Below are 18,929 nucleotides of genomic sequence, written 5' to 3'. Positions count from 1 at the left end.
TATGAAAAGTGGTGAAAATTCAGACTTCATGTACCCTTCAAATTTTCTGTGACAAAGGGAGTAGCAGATTAATTTTTTTCCGAGGCTTTTGCAAACCTTTACCAGACGTGTGGAGAAATGTGGAGGGCAGCGTACGCTTGACCTTCCTCTGCTGCCTCACACGACGGCTTCACAAAACCAGGGAGTATCTATTTGAAATACTGCCTGGGAAGCATGCCACCAAACTTCACAAAGAGTTTCTCTGTGCTCCCAACACGTGGTGCAGTGTGTCACACTCCAGTCCACCAAGCCCACTCACACGGTGTGTGAGGCGAGAACGTCAGAGCGAAAAAGTCTTCCAGAAGCAAGTCTTTCTTTCTTTGTTTCTTTTTTTCTCTGGAACGGTGTATCTTAATTTTTCTTTGTTCACAATTTGTGGTCCGAGTCTGCCAAACCAAATCAGTTACAAATGTTATCAGGTTCAGTGTTATGACCAAGAATCCCAAAAATGTGTGAAACCTTGACCCTATCACGCTCAGAGTTCACAATTGGTGGGAGCCGTTGTCAGAAAAATATTAAGAAAAAAAACTGAACATATAATCTATTGATCTCGTTTTTACATTCAGCATCCTAACTTTTAACTTTTCTCATAGAGAGGGACAAGGAAGATAAAACATAACAAAAGCAAATATTTATTTGATTACTTAAGTTAGTACTTGATACAAAATTAAAACTTTACAGCTTCAAAGCAAAGTTTCCATTTGAAGTTGTAAGTTTCAAAGTAAGTTTCAAACTAAAGCCAACAAACGTCAGTTGACAAATGACAATTATTGCAACACAGTTCTGATCAGACAAGGATCTCAGAGTGAGGGATACACATGTTGTTTCATTTTTGCCATGGAAACATTATTCATTTTTACATCTTTTTCCACCTGGAAAAAAAAAGTAATGCTGGACGCTGTGACTGGTCAGAGTTGTAGTTTGTTTTTAATGTGTAAGTAAAGCATCAGTGATAACATATCACCTGAAATTTACACCAGACCTCAGAAATATATATATTTATATATATATCATACCATTACATTCATTTTTGCCTTCTTTATGAATTAAACCAGTGCTAACTCTGCTCATAAATACATACAAATACACCTGAAATTGAACAAAAACAGCTACAGTTATGGTATGTTTTTATAATATTAGCAGTTACACGGACGTGGACGTCTACGGCATTGAGAAATGTGGATTTGCTGATTTTCACATTTCCGAACAACTGAGGAGGGAACGGAGGTCTGCGTGTTTGGGCAGCGTCTTACTGAGTCATTACGTACGTGTGCCCTGAGAGCTGGAGTCAGTTAACCGGGCCGGAGATTTTAGCGGGAAACATCCAGCCTGGCTCTGTCTGAACCCATCAGACCTAAAGAGGAGGTCTGATGGGTTCGGTTTGTGACAGAACAGAGTGGGTGCTTCACTCTGCAGCGCCTACGCTGAGTTAAGCGTGCTGTCTGCAACCTTACGCACTACACTTCCACTGTCTTATTTCTATCAAAATCAACTTGCGCATACGTTTTGTTTTTTTAAAAAAACTTAACATTTCTGATTTTCAATTGTTAGTGAGATACAAATCAACATGAGGGATTCTGAAGGAACTAAACACATTTGATGAATTTGATTAGTGAAAATTATAATTCTAAGCTGTGTGACAAAATATATTAGCTGGTCCAGAAGGCAGCACGTTTATTTATAAAAATGCTATAAGTTTGAACTTTTAACCCTCTCCAGGCAGATGTTGCAGATTTGCAACAGCTAAATGCTACTTAGCTAGTCTTTGCAAGTAATTTGAGCCTGAGAGGGTTAACACACGAGTGTTAAAAGTTAAAGCTTTTATGTATTTATGTATTTCTGTTATTATTGTCTCAGAAAAGCAAATGTATGATACTCTCTACAACAATGGATGACCAAAGTTTCTTTCATTTTTTTTAAACAATTGCATTTAATACAGTTCAAATTTGACAAGTCAAAGCATTGCTGACAAAATTGGTCCAAGAAACGAGTAAAATAGCCTTAACCACACTGCCAGATCTGAGAGCTAACTTCAGCATTTTGCTGATAAATGAAAGTTGGGATGATAAATGTTTGTTTCACAGTTTAGGTCTAGATAAATATCGAATTGCAAAACTGAAATTTCATATAAAACATTAATATTGCATGGAAAATACTTTGTGTGTTGTTTAAGAATGGAAGGTGCTTGAAATGTTTTGATGTCGTTTTCGAGGGTTGTTTTCTCAAAGCCACCTTCCTGAATTGTCCTAACAGAAAAAGTTAACAGCGTTTAACTCCATTAGCTTTTTCCATTGCCTCCCTTTGTAAGATGGTGCGGCTGCTGGTCTGCATACTGGTCAAGGTTCACTGGATTACTGAGAGAAACCTTTGCTATTTTTAGCCACTCAATAGTCACAATGTCTGCACCAAAACGTATCTATTAAAGAGCAAGCAGAGTTACTACTAATGCCATTCACAGGCAGGGATTTGAAACTCAATTTTTCTGTTTGAATTTTTTTTTTTAATTTTCTTCTGATGTTCTTCATGTAGGGTTAAATCTAGATTTTTAAGTTCCATTAAAACTGTAATGTAGTGTTGATACCAAACTATCCAGTCGCGTTAGAGTTTTCAGCACTCACTTTTTTTTTTCAGAAGTTTCTGAACATCAGCTTATTCAGGTAAAAATATGTCGTGTTGAAAGCTTATGCAACTGCCCAGAACCAACAGACAACACAACATTTAAGCTTTTTGCATTTCTCATAATGTCCTGCAATGATTTCTCAGATGAATAATTGAGTCGATGCAACACAGTGTGAAAGGAGAATTAATGTTCTGACAAAACTCCTTCACCGTTGGATCATTTATTGTCCTGCTTTTGAAAACACAGGAGCTCTCCTTTCACGCTGTGGACACAGTTGACCTGAATGCTAATATGAGCAACACTTTGGTCTTGATGAGACGGCTCGGCATTTCAAACCGACCTGACAAAAAGTACCTGACTGAGACCAAAAGTTTGGATTGTGCAAGCAGGAATAAGATAAAGTGAGACACATATGTATCATGATGCAGGATAAAAAAAACATACTAATTGCTGTTTGTTTTAAAGCGTCTCTTAAACTGATATCATGATGTGCAAAAAAATGTTCTGCCAACATGCTCTGTTGTTAATCTTTGGACCTTTGTTGTGCAAAGCATTGCTGAATTTTTCTGACTGTATGTTTGAGTGCACTGAGCTTTTTCTTAGAATTAACAGACCGAAAGGCGAGGGAGGCGCAGTGGAAAGATTCAGGAATACTAAAGTACTCTTCACTTACAGCTATAATGATTCAGTAGTTCAGACCTATTTTGTATTTATGTGAGGGAAATAAAGGAAAAGTTTCTGCATGTGTTGTCTGTGGCTATGGCTTATTTTATCCAGGTGAGTGCTGGTCTGGTCTATTCTAGATAAAAATATTCATATAACTCTAGCAGCATAACCTAAGGGGCTACAGTGGGAAACTGGTGGTAGTTTCTCAAATATCAATCCACCCTGCGCTTTCTGGGCGCTGTGTGCTCCATCGACGCCGTTCCGTTGGCGTGTCCGTTTACCGACGCGGAGGAACCGTTCTGCTTCCCCTTCTTTTGAGAATCGATGCGCTTCTTGTACGTCTAGAGTGGAAAGAGAGAAAAAACAAAGTCAATTGAGGAATACGTTTTCAGTGACATATATGTATACTTCTAAAACAAAGTGAAGTAAAAGGTTAAATTGCACTTTAATCATATGGTTTATGATGTAACAGACTGTATAGCTATGTTATAAAATATGCAATCAGCATAAATCACATTTTGTCTCATGAGAATATCTATTACAGAACAACAAACACTTGAATGAGTCTAGTTTAGGGTAGATTTACAGTATAACTAAGAAAATCTTTATAAAAATTCCTTAGAAAAACAAAGGCAACTAAGTGTGGCAATGCAATGTGTTAAAAAATTATGACAGATAAATATTTATTGTAAAGAAATTAAAAGCTTTTGCTGTCACAATAATTAATTCTGAATGGCTTTAAAACGGTTTTTATAAGGCTTTCCACCTTTCCAGGAATCAGGATGGATTTCTAGGATCAGAATTGACACCTGTGTGATTTCACTGCATCGTCTGTCTACCAGTATAAAAATAGTTAGCATTTTTTCATCACCCTCACACACTCAGTAACACTCTTCCTCTTCGCTCAACAGGAACTTCCCTCATATTAACACCAGCAGTTGAAACACACACAATAAACATAGAGAGGGGAAAAAAAGTTCAGAGTAATATGACAATGGAAACATGACCTCAGAGGCTCTCGTTTCTTCTTAAAAATATGAAACGCATTTCTGAAAACACAGAAATGCGTGGAGGAAACAGAATGGGTCGTCAAGTTAGCTTTCCTGTTAAGCCAGGCATGATAATGCACACAATATGAAAGGATCTACGACCGAAGTTATGATTTTCAAAGAAAGAAAAAACAAGCAACATAACATAAAACACTGAATCGTACAAAATGAGGACTAAAGCTTAAAAGCAGAAATAAAAAAAAGGAGCAAACAAATCATCCCAAGTGACGCAATTTATCAAAGAAACTATTGAACCTCAGGGCATCATTCTGTTTGTTACTCTACAGATTCCACACATCCGTGTTCAGGGAGGTTTGTTGCATGTGTGCTATATATCTATAGCACACATGTATATGTCTTCGACTATTACATGTAAAAGGCAGAAGAATCTCACCTGGACGTAGAAATTTGTGAAAAGGACAATGAACGAGAACATGTAGCTTATTTGGAAGTACAGCCATCTCATGGGGAAGCCGCACGGCCAGACCACTGCCAACGCCGTCTGCATCACGGTCAAACAGAACTGGATCTGCGGAGAGAACAAGAAAACTTGCAAACACTGAAGCGCTTGAAGGACAGGGAAGACGAACAGACTAATGAGTCTGTATCCGCTTTTTAAACAGAACAATAAAACAACTGCTGTTTGCTATTTTTAAAAGGCTCAGCAGACACACAATAAGTTTCCCTTTTTTCTATTAAGAACACTGAATTCCTATGTCACCAATTCTTTAACAATTTTGACACCTATAGGAGACTCTATGAAAAAAAGTTGCATATTAAATTGTATTTCCCATGCACCATATGATACAAGAGATCAGGCAATTTAGACTCTAAATGGGGCAATTATTTTAGCAAGATGTCCCCACAAAATCTGCTGATCTGAATTTTAAGCCATTTCAGTTGAGAAAGTGCTGTGAAGAAAAGTGACTCAAACTGAACAGAGCAAGGAGAGTTTTATCAGGGAAGCAGGTAAAACATGCCAATGAGATCTGGAGGAATCTGGATAGACCCATAAATTAGCACTATCCATGGGGGTGGCAGTATTATGCTGTGGGGACGCTTTTCTTCAGCAGGAACAAGTTAAACTGAAGCAGCGACAAAACACCGTCCAGTGGGACAACAACCCTTTAACTACACTCAGAGCTACTTGTCGGAATGGTCCAATTAAAGTAAAGACCAACACCTAGATGAAAATCTGTGCAGAGACTTAAAAACGGGTGCCCCCAACATAATATATCTGACTGAGTTTGAGGTGTTTTCCAAAGAAAAATGGACAGAATTGCATTCTGTAGATGCACAAAACTGCTAGAAACTAACAAAACACTGACTCAAATGAAGCTGACTGTTCAGATAAAACAAAAAAACAAACAAAAAAAAAAACGATTATAAGTTAATATTTAAGTAAATAAGCATATATCTGCCAGTGCACTTTCCATTTCTTCCTGGCGCATCTGAGGTTTTGCTTTAATAAGGATTTAATGCAAATAAGACAATGTGTAGGAAGGATAAATTCAGGATGGTGTCTGTCCACCTTGGGAAAAATTCTTCAAATAAACTTCATCAAGGCAGGAAATATTCTCACAAATAGATCCAGCAAAAATCCTCCAAGCTCTTTAAGCCATTCAATTGACATTTTAGAATACAGTGAACAAGACGTTCTCGTCATATAAACTTTCCACTTCAGAGAGCATTATGATTGAACAGGCAGCAAATTCAGGGAGATTCTCGTGACAGAGCTACAATATAACTCAATCTGAACAATGCTCAAACTCTCCACGTATGCAGCGGACTCGAGGTCACAGCTTTGTCAAAATGCAGGAAGCGACCTGAGGAAAAGACAAGAGCTGAAAATGTCTCACAGCTTAAGGCTTCAAAAGCACAGAAACAGCCCTGTGCATCAGTACAATGAAACTGTGCTCACACTGAAATACAACTGAGCCGGCAGAAAAATATTCAGAGAAATCATACAGAAAAAATGAAGATGTCCTTTCAGTTTGACACATTTGGTGAACTTTTTCCAGGCAAACTGGGCGAACAATGTCAAATTAAATGAACAAGTTTTGTGCACGGGTGTGCATACTTGTTCAACTCGATTTGTTTTTCCACTGAATTGTATCAGAGGACAAGCTTTGACATGATTTATCGTGGTTTTACTTTTTCACATTACAAAAATGTGGGGACATTTCAGCGGGGACATTTCCGCGACTTTCTGCTTTACTCAAGAAAAGCAACCGACTGCTCTGAGTGAACCTACCAGCTGCAGCTGGGTGATATACCTCTTCCACCAGAGGTACGGTCGGAGGGCAGGAATGGCTGCGAGGCAGTAGTAGGAATACATCACAACGTGGACGAAGCTGTTCAGGGAGGACCCGAAATATGCTGAGGAGAGACGCGAAGTTATTTATCTGCACCAAACACTAAAAAAAGACACATGAATAATTCCTAAAGCTTTCTCGGGATGAAAAGCTCCCAAACAAAAAGCTTTTCGCACAGAGCTGCAGTTTTCAGGTTAGTGTGCCCTTTCAACTGTGCAGGGAGAACTAACTGCTTTCAGACGTGACTTTAACGAGGAAGCTCTTGAATTATTTAGCTCTATTAAGGGGCCAAATGGTAAAAAAAACAAAACAAAACAAAGGATTCTGGAGGCGGAGGAGTGTGAATCTGAGTGAAACACTCACAGTGACCGCAGGGTATCCAGTTCATGACGAACCACCAGATGTTCAGCATGCTGGCGTGGTGGTAGACGTGGAGAAATGTGATTTGGTGATTGTTTTTCCGCAGTATGAAGAAAAAGGTGTCGATGAACTCGACCAGCTTGGAGAAGTAGTACCACCAAAGGACACTTATGATCTGGAAGAGGGTCACGGCACAAAGGAATGTCACAAACACAAATAAAAACAAACAAACAAACAACAGCGTTTCTGGAGGTAGATTCTAGTTCAGAACAACATAAAGTTAGTGTAGGCTAATTTTATGAATCACCAATCAAAATAAATAAAATCAAGTGGTCATCAAAAAAAAAACTTTCATTGTTATCAGTATTTATCTTTATGCGACTCTTTGCTTAAAGTGAGTCGAAACAAATCATTATTACAATGCCACGCAAAAGTAAACAGCATGCAGTGATAAACAGTAAGTTTGTGTAATTGTTAAGACCTTTTCATCCACTTCTGGCGCACTGTAAGTGTTCTGGCAGTAGAAGTTGTATCCGCCGTACCATGCACTCGTAGCAAGCTGCAGAGGAAGCCGTTAAGATAAACGATGAATGAATTGGCTGTAAAATCACAACAGTGAAGTCAACAAAAAGACGGCGAGGAGCCTAAAGGCACTGCTCCAGCGTAACGACACAAACACATCAATACAGAGCAACTTAGAAAAGCAGATCAAGTTTCTTATCTCTTGCTTAAGGTTGGATCGACTTGGCTTCAGTAGCCCACTCTGGTTTGAGCCGACCATGAACCACAGATGATAAAACCGCAGAACCTTCAAGCCCCAAAAGAAGATTAATGGTCCAGCTGAGAGACACACATGTCTTCTACAGCGAAACAATTTATAAATAAATCAAAAATAGAAAGCACTTTGCTGATCAGTAAGTATTTGAAAAAGAAATACCAATGATTTATGATAAACAAGTGTTTCTTTTAGCTGTTTTTTTTTGGATATGTTACAATATCACTCACAATGCAAAGGTATGTACAAATGTTTAAATATGTTTGGTTTCTTGCAATCATGTTTGGAAATATTTGTTTTTAACAAACAAAACAGCTATTGCTGTAATCAGTGGTATCCCAAGCAACTGATGCAGAGCAATTTTAAGTGAAACATTTTTAAAGCTTTCTGTACTTTTTAAGGTTAGCAGAGGTCACAGGATGGTTTAATTGTATCTTTAGTTTTTTTTAAAATGGGATAATTACTCAGAATGAGCACAAGAGTGACAATAGTGCCTCTATTCTATCTATTGCTGTGCCGGTTAGACAAATTTGACTGTGTGGAATTTGGTTCGACACACAACAAAGTATGGAAACGAGTGATTTCTTTATCCTTTCAAGGCCACAATTGTATCTAATTGAAAAGGCGGTTTATTTCCCTTTAACTTGTGCCACGTTTGGAGGGGAAATACGTATCTGGGTTCACCAGCAGAGCGGAGTACGTGTTTTGCTCTTGAAAAATGGAGCTTCACCCATAACAGTTATTAAAGTAATGCCTGATTTAAACTGCAAAGTCTGTCAAGGGTCCGACAATCGGGTCTGAAAAATTAACCAGATAATATCAGCTTGTTATTTTAGAATTACTGTAAAAAGAGCAGAATGGCACCTAAGGATTACTGGTGAATTTGTTGATCTAGTATAACAACAAGTAGGTGGTGTTACAGTTGTTTTATTATTAATATCCTATGCCAATGTCCACAGGCGATTGAAATGTTTCAAACCTCTTGAGAAATTAAGGCTGAACAAAGTTTCTCTTGCCACCATGCCAAGGATGCTGAAGGAGATAAAAATTGAAATGACTAAAAATCTTTTGTGATACTGCAGAAAATAATACATCTATTTTAAAGGTTTTGTACACAGAGTACCAATAACTGTAGAGAGAGCTGAATGTGATAACACAAAAGAAAAAGAGAGATGGCTTTGTTCAAAGAACATGAAAGTAAAAATACATGAATTCACCATCTGTGGATGAAAAGCCAACAAAACAAAAGGCTGTTACTGAAGTGTCAACAGACAGAAGATTAATTCTGGTTTGAGTTTGAATTGTTTCATTATGTGGACACAGACATTAACCTCTCTGTAACAACCACTATCCGGCATATTAAACAAAACACATTACAGCCTGAATATCGACTGAGCGCTGGCAGGCAGACAGGAAGCAGAGAGCTGCTCTGCACTTTGATTCACATCAGGTGACATCAGATTTGGCCCACTAAAAGTTCACCCTGGGACTGGGCCATTCGCATAGTCCAGAGTTTAATGAATAAAACGGCCAACTGTTCACTGGGACCTTACGCAATGCAGACGGCAAGACTGGAAGCCGGATGTGAACGACAGGACAGATACTCAGGACTGCTGTACACAATCGCTACATCTGTGTCACAGAAAAACAAATCAACAAATATATATTCTTGCTGCTGTGACAGCTCAGTCTATGCCAACTTGCCAAATACGCACAAGTGTGCTTACATCACTGTATCTATCAATTTCAGCAGCTTCGTCAGCTGCTTTGAAGAGGAAACACACAGAGAAATATAGGGCTGGCTGTGCTGACGTTAATCAGGACATGTGAGAGTTTTGATTTCTAAAACAGTCGGCCTATCAGCATCCTGTTATATGTCCTTGTCTTTTCCTGATAACATTGTCCTCAGGCACAGCTTTTAGTGAGACACAATCAAAACAAAGAGCAGCAGTGAAGAAATGGTTGAAATATTTTTTTCTCTAATTTAGATGTGAAGATTCATCACAGCTGGTTTATGTTTATATCCTAACACCTGCTGATGCCCATAGTTTTTAAGGCTTCGTGCTAAGATGAACTAACAGTCTCCTGAGGGTTGAGAAAGATCTTATGTTGGTTCAAATAAGTGCAAAGAATGGCTGGGCAAGTGAGCAATGTGGTGCAAATGTCTTGAATGTTTCGGATCATCAAACAAATGTTACGCCAGACAAAGATTTTGTAACAAAAAAAACGGCCATTTATTTTGAAAAAAGAGATTTTCAAACTATTAAACTAATGGTTGTGTTGTTATTTTGGCTATTTCAGCCACCATGATGTGAACCCAAGGTCCCACACCGACGACTTTCACCTCTGGACTCCTCCCAGGACGCTCTCTTGGCCCAGTTTATGTATTATTGTCATGAACACTGACCTTCACCAAGTCAAGTGAGATAAAGTGCTTTAGATGCTGGTCTGGGGTTTTACTGTGAACTCTTTGTGAGCTCCTGGAGGAAATCCTGTTAAATGTTTTCATGTGTTGATAACGGTTCCCAAGTGAGGTTTGCTGGAGTCCCAAAGTCTTGAAAATAACATTATAATCTGTTCCAGACTGATATGAATTTACTTCAACAGGTGAATGGATTAATAATGAACTCAGTAATCCAAATTAAATTGTTAATCATAGGTTATTCATGATTTACCAAGCTGGGCAGTTGTGTTTTCAGCATTTTTTTTTTTTTTGCCTTTTGATATTAACTCAAGTTATCTGTCTGATATTATTTTGATCATCTGAAACATTAACGAATGACAGAAAACCAAAAACACAAGTGATCTTTTAAGTATTCATAACAATGACAGCAGAACACACCACTGGAAAAAAAATGACAAGAACATTTAAAATGATCAGTTTCTCTGATTTTAATTTCTATAGGTATATGTTTGCGTAAAATGAATATTGTTCTTTATTCCCATGAACTTCTGACAACACGTCTCCTTGTAAATATAGATGAACAAAACACCTGATTCTGGTCCTTATCTGTATTTTTCTAAGCGTCTTTGCTGTGACGTTGCACTGTTTTGACTCATTTCTGCACTCTGCTCACCTCATACCACATGTAGAAGGACAAACAGGTGACTCCCAGATTGTAGAGCACCATGAGGCCTCGGCAGGAATATGGCTGCCTGTGCTTCATGTACTTGGGCCCCATCCACACGATCAGAAGGTACATGACTGTGAGTGCAAAGGTTGGTAGGTAACTGTCGAGCAGGAGCATTCCCTGCACCCTCTTATCTGAAACAAAGAGATAAAGAAGAATGCGAGTGAGATGAATTAGAGAAGAAAGGTCAGTGGGTGAAAAAGCAGAGAGGAATCATTTTATTGGTGTTTGAATGAGCATCACGGCTCTTACCTCTGGGACCCATCCATGTTTCAAAGTAGGCATTTAGTTTGTGATTTAAGGTCTCCATTTTTTTACCTGCAAACACAACGTGGAGATAAAAATTAATTGACGACATAGTATGTCATATTTGATGTCCAGCAAAGCTAAAGAATGATTGCTTAAATCTTTATAAAAAAAAAAAGCTAGCGTTGCGTGCAAAGTGAAAACAAAGGTTATAAAATATCATATTGTTGTTACAGGGAAGGAGTTATGGCCCAACCAACCAGTTCAACTGAGTTTGAAAACAAAAAAAAGTTTTTTAAATAGCAACCAAACAAGCTGGTAGAGACGTCAAAGAACTGATGCTGTAATTGCAGCTGTAAGTCATTATCAATGACCCATGTGGTGCACACCCCACTTTTCTGATTTGTATTTGTGAAAAATATTGAAGACCGTGTTTAATTTCCCTTCTGTATTACAACATCCACAACTTTGTGTTAGTTTATGTCATGGAATCCCATTAACAGACGCTGAATGGAAAGTTAAAGCATGGCTCTACATCCCTTCTCTGAAAACATTAATCGTCAAGAAAGCTAAACAGAGAGTAGAGCTCAACCTTTTTCTGTAGTGAGTGTAGTACAACTTTTACCCAAGAAGACCCATGAATGCATGTAGAAAGAAGAAAGACCAATCTGACTCCAAATGTTACTAATTCGAAGGAATTCAGGAATAACAACAGTCACATGGTCAACTCTGTGATTCGCTTAAACTGTAATTCTGCAGAGCTCATCAAAGCCATAAGCTGAAGCGTCAAACATACAGTTGGGCTTCAGTGCTATTGATCTTTGAAGCTGACCAAATAAATGTCCATACCGTGTAGTTTACTGAGACCCAGAGTGAACAGTAGAACCGGCAGCACCGCTTGAACTCAAGGGTCTCAGGTCAGACTGGTTTGCAGTAACCTCACAAAAATCAATACAAAAATACAGATAAATGGATTCATCGCTGATCATCTTCCAGTTTTCTTCCTACTGTTCATGGAAGATTAAAATGAGAACAAGAAAGCTTCTATCTTTATTGTAATGTTTCAAAAATAATGTTTTGCTGCTGCTGAGAGAAAAGATGAATAAATCCAAGAAACCTGGTCATTCAAGAAAACAGCCTAAAGTCGGTATTTCCCCAGAGCTACTATGACCAGTCATACTATTTTCAACATCCTGAGAGAATTACATAGTCTGCACTCTTTGTGATGTATTTTCTTGAAATGCATTAAAATGCGTTTCACTACATCACAGACAGCTGCCTCTCTCACTGCATAAGCACCTGTGTCCTTGGCTGGACGCACATCAGGAGACGCAGCATGTTTTCTGTGAAGTTTATTTCCTCTGTGAGATACTGGAACACACACAATATATACAATTTGAGCGAGAAAGAGTCGAGGCACAGAGCTGTTTATTTACACTGTAAGCGCAAAACAGTGTGAAAGGTTGGTAGAAAAACCTTAAAGTTTTGATTTTTTTAAGGAAAAAAGCAAATATAACAGATTTAAAATTCAAGGTGTTTAATAAAAAATGAAATGAAAGAACGACTTGCACACCATCTTCTGGGATGATGGTTTTCAGCAGTTTCAGACCCACAAAATTGCCACAGAAGAAGCTTAGACTATGGATTCGTGAATACAAGCATTATAAGCTTTGTTCATCTTTTGGTGCTGCATTTGATAAATTGTTGTTTTGTCTTTATAGTATTTATATTTCCATGTCTCCCCCAGACAATTGCAAGCACATCATTTCTTATCGGAGCTCTTTGGTGGGTTTTCCCAGTTCCTCTTATTTCTTTTTCACACTCGCAAACTCTTCTTTGAAATAAATCATCGCTTCCTGTCTCCCTGTGTGGCCCTGGGGCCGACTCCAAACCCACCACAAGCATCGATTCATTTAAGGGAACGATGGCAAAAGAAGTAGCATCAACAAAAGTTTTTTTTGTTTGTTTGTTTGTTTTTTTTAAAAAAAACTTTTCCACCTTTTATTATAGTTTATATTATTTATTTTGACTTCTGAAGAAGATAACAAAACACCATACTTGATGATACCTAACCCCCAGACTTTAACCCCCCAAAAAACTGCTGCTATATTTCCTGATCTGAATACAAAAAAATAAAAAAAATAAACAAAACATACTACACACGTTTAGAGAGAGTGAAACATTTTCTGGGGTGAATTCCAGGCAAGATGATATTTGGTTCCTACCCTGACCAGAAGAGATGATCCCTTGAAACTCATGTTTCAGATCAGAAAAGTAGAAGCCAGTATGCTCTCTTAAGCCTTTTGAAACAACATCATCAATCAGGTAAGAAATGAATAATGTGTGTTTGTGGAGACGCTTTGTTCAGATAGCCTCCTCCTTTATCCCAGTGAACAGACTGGTCAAACTCAGTGGGTTAAACCGCTGTCAAGAGACAATACAGAATACTGCTGACGGCTGCGTTTCTCCACACCTGGCTTATTTCGGTCAACTCTACCTCAGTGATGCCCTTGCTCTGTCTATCAGTTACATGTTAGGCTGCAACGCCATAATCTGAGTGGCCATAACTGGAGCCAAAACAAAAGATAGATTGTCAGTCTGGATGCATGGAAAGCATGTGAAGAATTACTTTCATGCTGACCTATCTGTAACTGTGCAGATACAGTTTTGAAGGAGTAGAAATTGTGAAATGAGTAAAAATTAGATGTGTGTAAATCTATGATGTCGAACCTATCTGGACAAGATTTAGCAAGTTTTGGCTACTTCTAGCTCTTTCTCAAACTTAATGTGAAAGTTTTGTTTATGTTTAATATTTTTATGATTTTTTTTTGTTCCTCTGACATGTATGAAATAAAGAAGAAAAAAAAAGTGCCTTCCGAACTCACCTAATTAGTTAAGAGGTTAATAGAAGAACACCCCTTACAGGTCAGGGATAAAGTGATTTAAATTTAAAAGCAGTATCTGAAGCTTTTAGCATCTTGCTGAGTATTATCAACACATTAATGGCCACCCCAAACCATTGCTCTCCACCTGAACTGACAAACTGGGTAATGAAAGCATTAATCAGGGAAGCAGCTACAAGTCTGTCAAACTCTGGATTATCTGCAGAGATCAGGTGGGGAACTCTGTTGACGGGAAACTGCTGCAGGAAGAAAGCCGTCGTTCGGACAAATACCACGAGAAGTCCAATTTAAAGGTTGGAGACACGGGAAAACATGTGGAAGAAGCTTTTTGGCCTCCGTCTGAATTCAGAAAACTAACACTGAAACGAAGTGGCAGCATGATGCTGCAGGGATGCTGGTCTGAGTAGATGGGAAGATGGATGGAGATGATTATGGAGGTAAAGCTGGACAAAACCCAAAAAGCAGGATAGCGACCATAAAAAACAACCAGCGTGACAATATAAGACTTTAGAAGAGAGCTGAATGAGACATTGAATCACGATCGGCATGATAACATCCTGGGTGATCCAAATTATATATGCTAACAACATGGACTTTCCATACAATGCTTCTCCACAAATGTGTTTTTTGTTCTTTTCATAATCAGTGTCATCACAGCATCATTCAGCTACACTATCCAATAAGATAGTGCAGCCAGAGTGTGGGAATGGCCTAGTCAAAGTCCAATCCTCTATAGCCAATTAAGAATTGTCCCGAGAGATGAGGTCATTCTGCAAGCACACGTACATTTGACTATGATATATGAATGATTGTCCAAAGATCACATAACGCAATAGCAGTCGCTCTCCGCAATGTTTCAATATCGACTGGCTAAACTGGAAAATGTCAAAACATCCAGAGAGTGGAGATCATAAACCTGAAGAAGGCTCCAGACTTTTCCTTAGAAGGAGCTCTCTTAACTTTCCTCCGCCGGCGAAGCTGAGCTCCTCTTGCCGGCGTTGGAGCGTCCATCGTGGGAGACGCGGTTCCTCCTCGGGTCACCGCTTTATTGTTTCAGAGTAACTTCACATCAAGCTGCTCTTTACAGTGGAAACCAAACCAGCAGCCGCGGGTGAAACTGGAAGAGCCGAGCGAGCCGATGGCGGCTGCTGCAGTTACATAACAATCCGATGAATCGCAGCAAACTTCCCTGGGATGAATTACTCGAATACAAACACAAACTTTACTTCAATAAATAACCCGGCTTTAAAGTTCAGACGCTACAGCGAAGCGAAGTGAAGCATGTTAAAATGAGAGAAAAAAACTAAACAAAACAAAAGACTCACCATACAGGGTCTGTGGAGGAAACGTGGAGGAGAAGCAGCTGAGTGCAGCAGACTGATGAGTAACCTTGGCTGGCCGTGTTGAGCTCACGGTGCCGCTCTGCTTTCCTCTCTCCCTGTGTGTGTGTGTGTGTGTGTGTGTGTGTGTCTGTGGAGAGGAGTGGGAGGAACACACAGCCCTGGCCTGTTGCCCTGCCGCTGGGGTTATATCCAGGAGGTGACCTGCTGTGTCGCAATGCCACTCACTATCAAGAGGATGACATCAGGCTGTGGTCAGGAGGACGACTGGAGATGGACTCTAGAGGGAAGCAGGTGAAGACAGGGAGGACGTGAGGTGTCAGGGAGAGTCAGAAGACTTCTCAGAGAAAGAGAAAAAAATATATCTCTGCATCCTTTTAAACTATTGAGATCAACGTTATATCCACGACCCTTCACTCATCTTTTGATGAAGCAGCATCCATATATATATATTTTTAATTGCCATGTTTTTTTGTTTTTTTTTTGTTTCAGGATAAAACGTTTTGTAATTACAGTACATCGCCTTTTTAAAAATGATTTATCTGATCTGTGATAAGAAAATTTTAAGGGTTGTAAAACCATTAAGGGGTAAAGTTAAGCCCTCCCCTCCCACAGAGCCGGCTCTGCTCAGATTGGTCAGCTGCTCTGACCTGATCAAGCCACGCCCACCATTCCACACCAGTTCTGCTGAAATTCAAATAAAAAAAAATACAAACGTTTCACAGGAGGCAAAGGTGGTGGCACAACGTTGCAGTGGAACATGGGGCAGAAGTCACTTTTCTTATTGTTTTCAGAGAAGTCTGCTTTTTCCTGGTCTGAACAATTTCATTCTCGGTCCCATGAAAACACCCAAAGTATTAATATTTCGACTAAGAACTGATTTTAGTGCAGCTTTAAAATGTTATACTTTTAGATGAACAACCCAGTGAGATCACATTGTTCCTCTGTACAGCTCGGAGGAGAAAATGAACAGAACTGCAACAAGACAGCTGTGGCTTTCTGGAACGTCCACTCTACCCCCTAAATTTCTGGGATTTTGGGACATAAAAACAAATTAGACTGATTCGTCATTTCAAACCGTTTAATTTAATGTGAAATATATATCCAGCTTTAACGTGAAATACATATCCAGTACTGCATGATGTAAAAACTGGTGGAACCTGCTTGTGCAACCTCTAAATTGTGCAACTTTTAATCAGATTTTGCCATTTTGCCAACCTTATTTTCCTTGGAAATATTTTGAATTCCCTGTTAACCGTCAGCTCACTAGCTGACCGCCGTAGGTTCTGGGTCAAAGTTGACCAGCATTTGGAGTTTTTCATACTGTTCACCCACCTTTCACTGCAGCTGCCTTTTTCATCTTTGAAGCTTGCGCAGAGCTCATCTACCTAACTGAATTTTCTCATATTATCTTTGGTGATTTGCTTCACTGCTTTGTGTCAAATTGACCTTTTGGAAAGTGTTTCCCAAAGTTAAATCTTGAATTTTTCACGTAATTAATATTATTAATTTCAGAATGTTTAGGGAGATTTCATTCAGGTCTGCATGTTTTATGTGAAATATAAGCCATTTGTTTGCACTCCTGCTGCTTCGTCTAAACTTGAGCAAAATACAAGAGATTGTTGTCAGAAGTTATCCCTGTCCTGGCAAAAATTCCTGCAGCTCCTCTTGGCAGTTCATCTCCTGTTTCCTCATTCATTTTTTGGAGTAATGTGCAGCTTTTGTTAAGTCGCTCTTGTTCCATATTTCCTCCACTCATTGATGACTGTCTTAATTCTGCAGCGGTGTGCATCTTGCATAATGCTGTAGTCGCAACCATCTCTTGACTAGATCATGTTGTTCCTTTGTAACTTCTCTGCATAATATTAAGGGTATATTCATGTATTCAGCCAGATCATTGCAGTTTGTTTTTGTCTGATCATGAGTTGTCTGATGAAGACGATATTATCTTTGAAAGAAGTGATAAACCTGCCATCTTAACAGGTGTGTGTCGATTTTTAAAAGCCACTTTAACTGCAGCCTGTTTGCCTCCAGACTGAAAGACAAAATGCAACATCAAAAGTCAAAACACATTCGAGCAAATATAGTTTTGTGATGGGATTTTATCAATATTACTCTTAGCTTCTAATGTTTTCATACAAATATATTGATGTCCATAGTGAATGCATTTCATTTGGAGATTTTCACCATCAGATTTTAAACAAATCCATCTGGACACTGGAAATGTTTTTCCTTCATTTCCAATAAAAATTTCCTTTAGCTTACTTTTATATTTGAGTGATCCACACTTTGCAAAAAATACTTTCAATCCCTTCACTCAAGCCTGATGAGAATAGTGTTTTTCATATTTTATTTTATTGAAATGATTATTTTTTTATGTATTGTTTTACACATTTTAGTCTTGAGAATTATTATTTTTTTGCTTGTTTTTTTCAGTGTTTATGTCACTCAGCAGGTCAAATATGCGTGTAGCTCTATGACATCTGCTTTTTTGATGAAGGGTCTCCTTGCTCAGCTTGTCAGTATGGATTGATTGATTGATTTCTCGTTGTGCCATGTTCTTGAAGGGAAGATTTTATCTACTGGACTAAATAAACATTTACAACAAAACATGTTGTTCTGTGGATGACAAACTATATTCACAGGGTATTCACTTCAACTGGCAACTTTAACTCAAACTGAGGTTCCATCTGTAATTCATTTATCTGATACAATGCAAAAAATAAAAAATTACGCATCAATAGGTTGAAACACATTGTCAAGCTGTTATTATGTTGTCCGAGCCAAATTGTAGTCTGTAGAGATGTCTTGTTCCAGTGGTAGAAAGTCAGGGCGCCCCCCTTTCTGAAAAACCTGGTCACCTGATCTGATTGGTCGCTTCAGTGGCCTGATCAGGAACCACCTCCCACTCAGTATCAGCTCTGCTGAAATATGAAATAATAGCAACATCTCATTTGTATGGGGGGAAAAAAATGTTCAAGGACTTAAAGTGTAATGATAAACCGTCATAAAACACAGAACTCTTTTGTTTGTTCTGATTTAGCTGAAAAAAGTATTTTGCAACACTAGGGGGGAAATGTTTTTTAAACTTATACATTCCATTTGATTGTACAAGTGCTGCTGCAGCACTGTTCAATCAAACATAATTTATAAGTTTACATGCAAAATGATAGGGTTTTATATTCCATGCATTATTCATTCCAGGTTATTCCCACCTTTGATAAGTATTTTCAGCTAGACCTCATCTAGTGCACCACTAGCCTGCTGCAGGGCATACATATAAAAAGGCATTCAAATCATTAGACCTCCCACTTTTGGTCAAAAATGTGTGGTTTCTTCTCCATTCAGGGTGATGACATATTAAGACTCAGAAATCAAGGAGAAATTATGAATAAAGTAACAAACCTGTTGGCAGGAGGTTCCTCTTGCCAGCTAGTTTTATATTAATCATTCTCTGCCTTTTTAGACAGTTATAACGTATCATA

At 38.6% G+C, this 18,929-nt stretch overlaps 1 protein-coding gene across 1 annotated transcript; it reads right to left on the bottom strand.

The window, feature by feature from the left end:
* Positions 1-648: 648 nt before the first annotated feature.
* Positions 649-15,691, bottom strand: elovl5 (ELOVL fatty acid elongase 5). Its single transcript, XM_055030181.1, has 8 exons — positions 15,430-15,691; positions 11,208-11,273; positions 10,902-11,089; positions 7,531-7,608; positions 7,053-7,224; positions 6,629-6,753; positions 4,769-4,903; positions 649-3,666 (listed from the first exon to the last, which is right to left on the bottom strand). The coding sequence occupies exons 2-8, from the start codon at positions 11,263-11,265 to the stop codon at positions 3,538-3,540; spliced, it is 885 nt and encodes a 294-aa protein (XP_054886156.1). The 5' UTR covers positions 11,266-11,273; positions 15,430-15,691; the 3' UTR covers positions 649-3,537.
* Positions 15,692-18,929: the final 3,238 nt, after the last annotated feature.

Source organism: Poeciliopsis prolifica, unplaced genomic scaffold, assembly GCF_027474105.1.
Source record: "Poeciliopsis prolifica strain line A6 unplaced genomic scaffold, Auburn_PproV2 SCAFFOLD005, whole genome shotgun sequence".
NCBI lineage: Eukaryota > Metazoa > Chordata > Actinopteri > Cyprinodontiformes > Poeciliidae > Poeciliopsis > Poeciliopsis prolifica.
This window is presented reverse-complemented; position numbering and strand designations above follow the sequence as displayed.

Excerpts from the sequence above, each read along its gene's own strand:
- elovl5 (XM_055030181.1), bottom strand. The coding sequence starts at position 11,265 with ATGGAGACCTTAAATCACAAACTAAATGCCTACTTTGAAACATGGATG. Across the intron at positions 11,090-11,207 it reads AACATGGATGGGTCCCAGAG|ATAAGAGGGTGCAGGGAATG; the intron begins GTAAGAGCCGTG and ends TCTTTGTTTCAG. Across the intron at positions 7,225-7,530 it reads CGCCAGAAGTGGATGAAAAG|ATCATAAGTGTCCTTTGGTG; the intron begins GTCTTAACAATT and ends ACCCTCTTCCAG.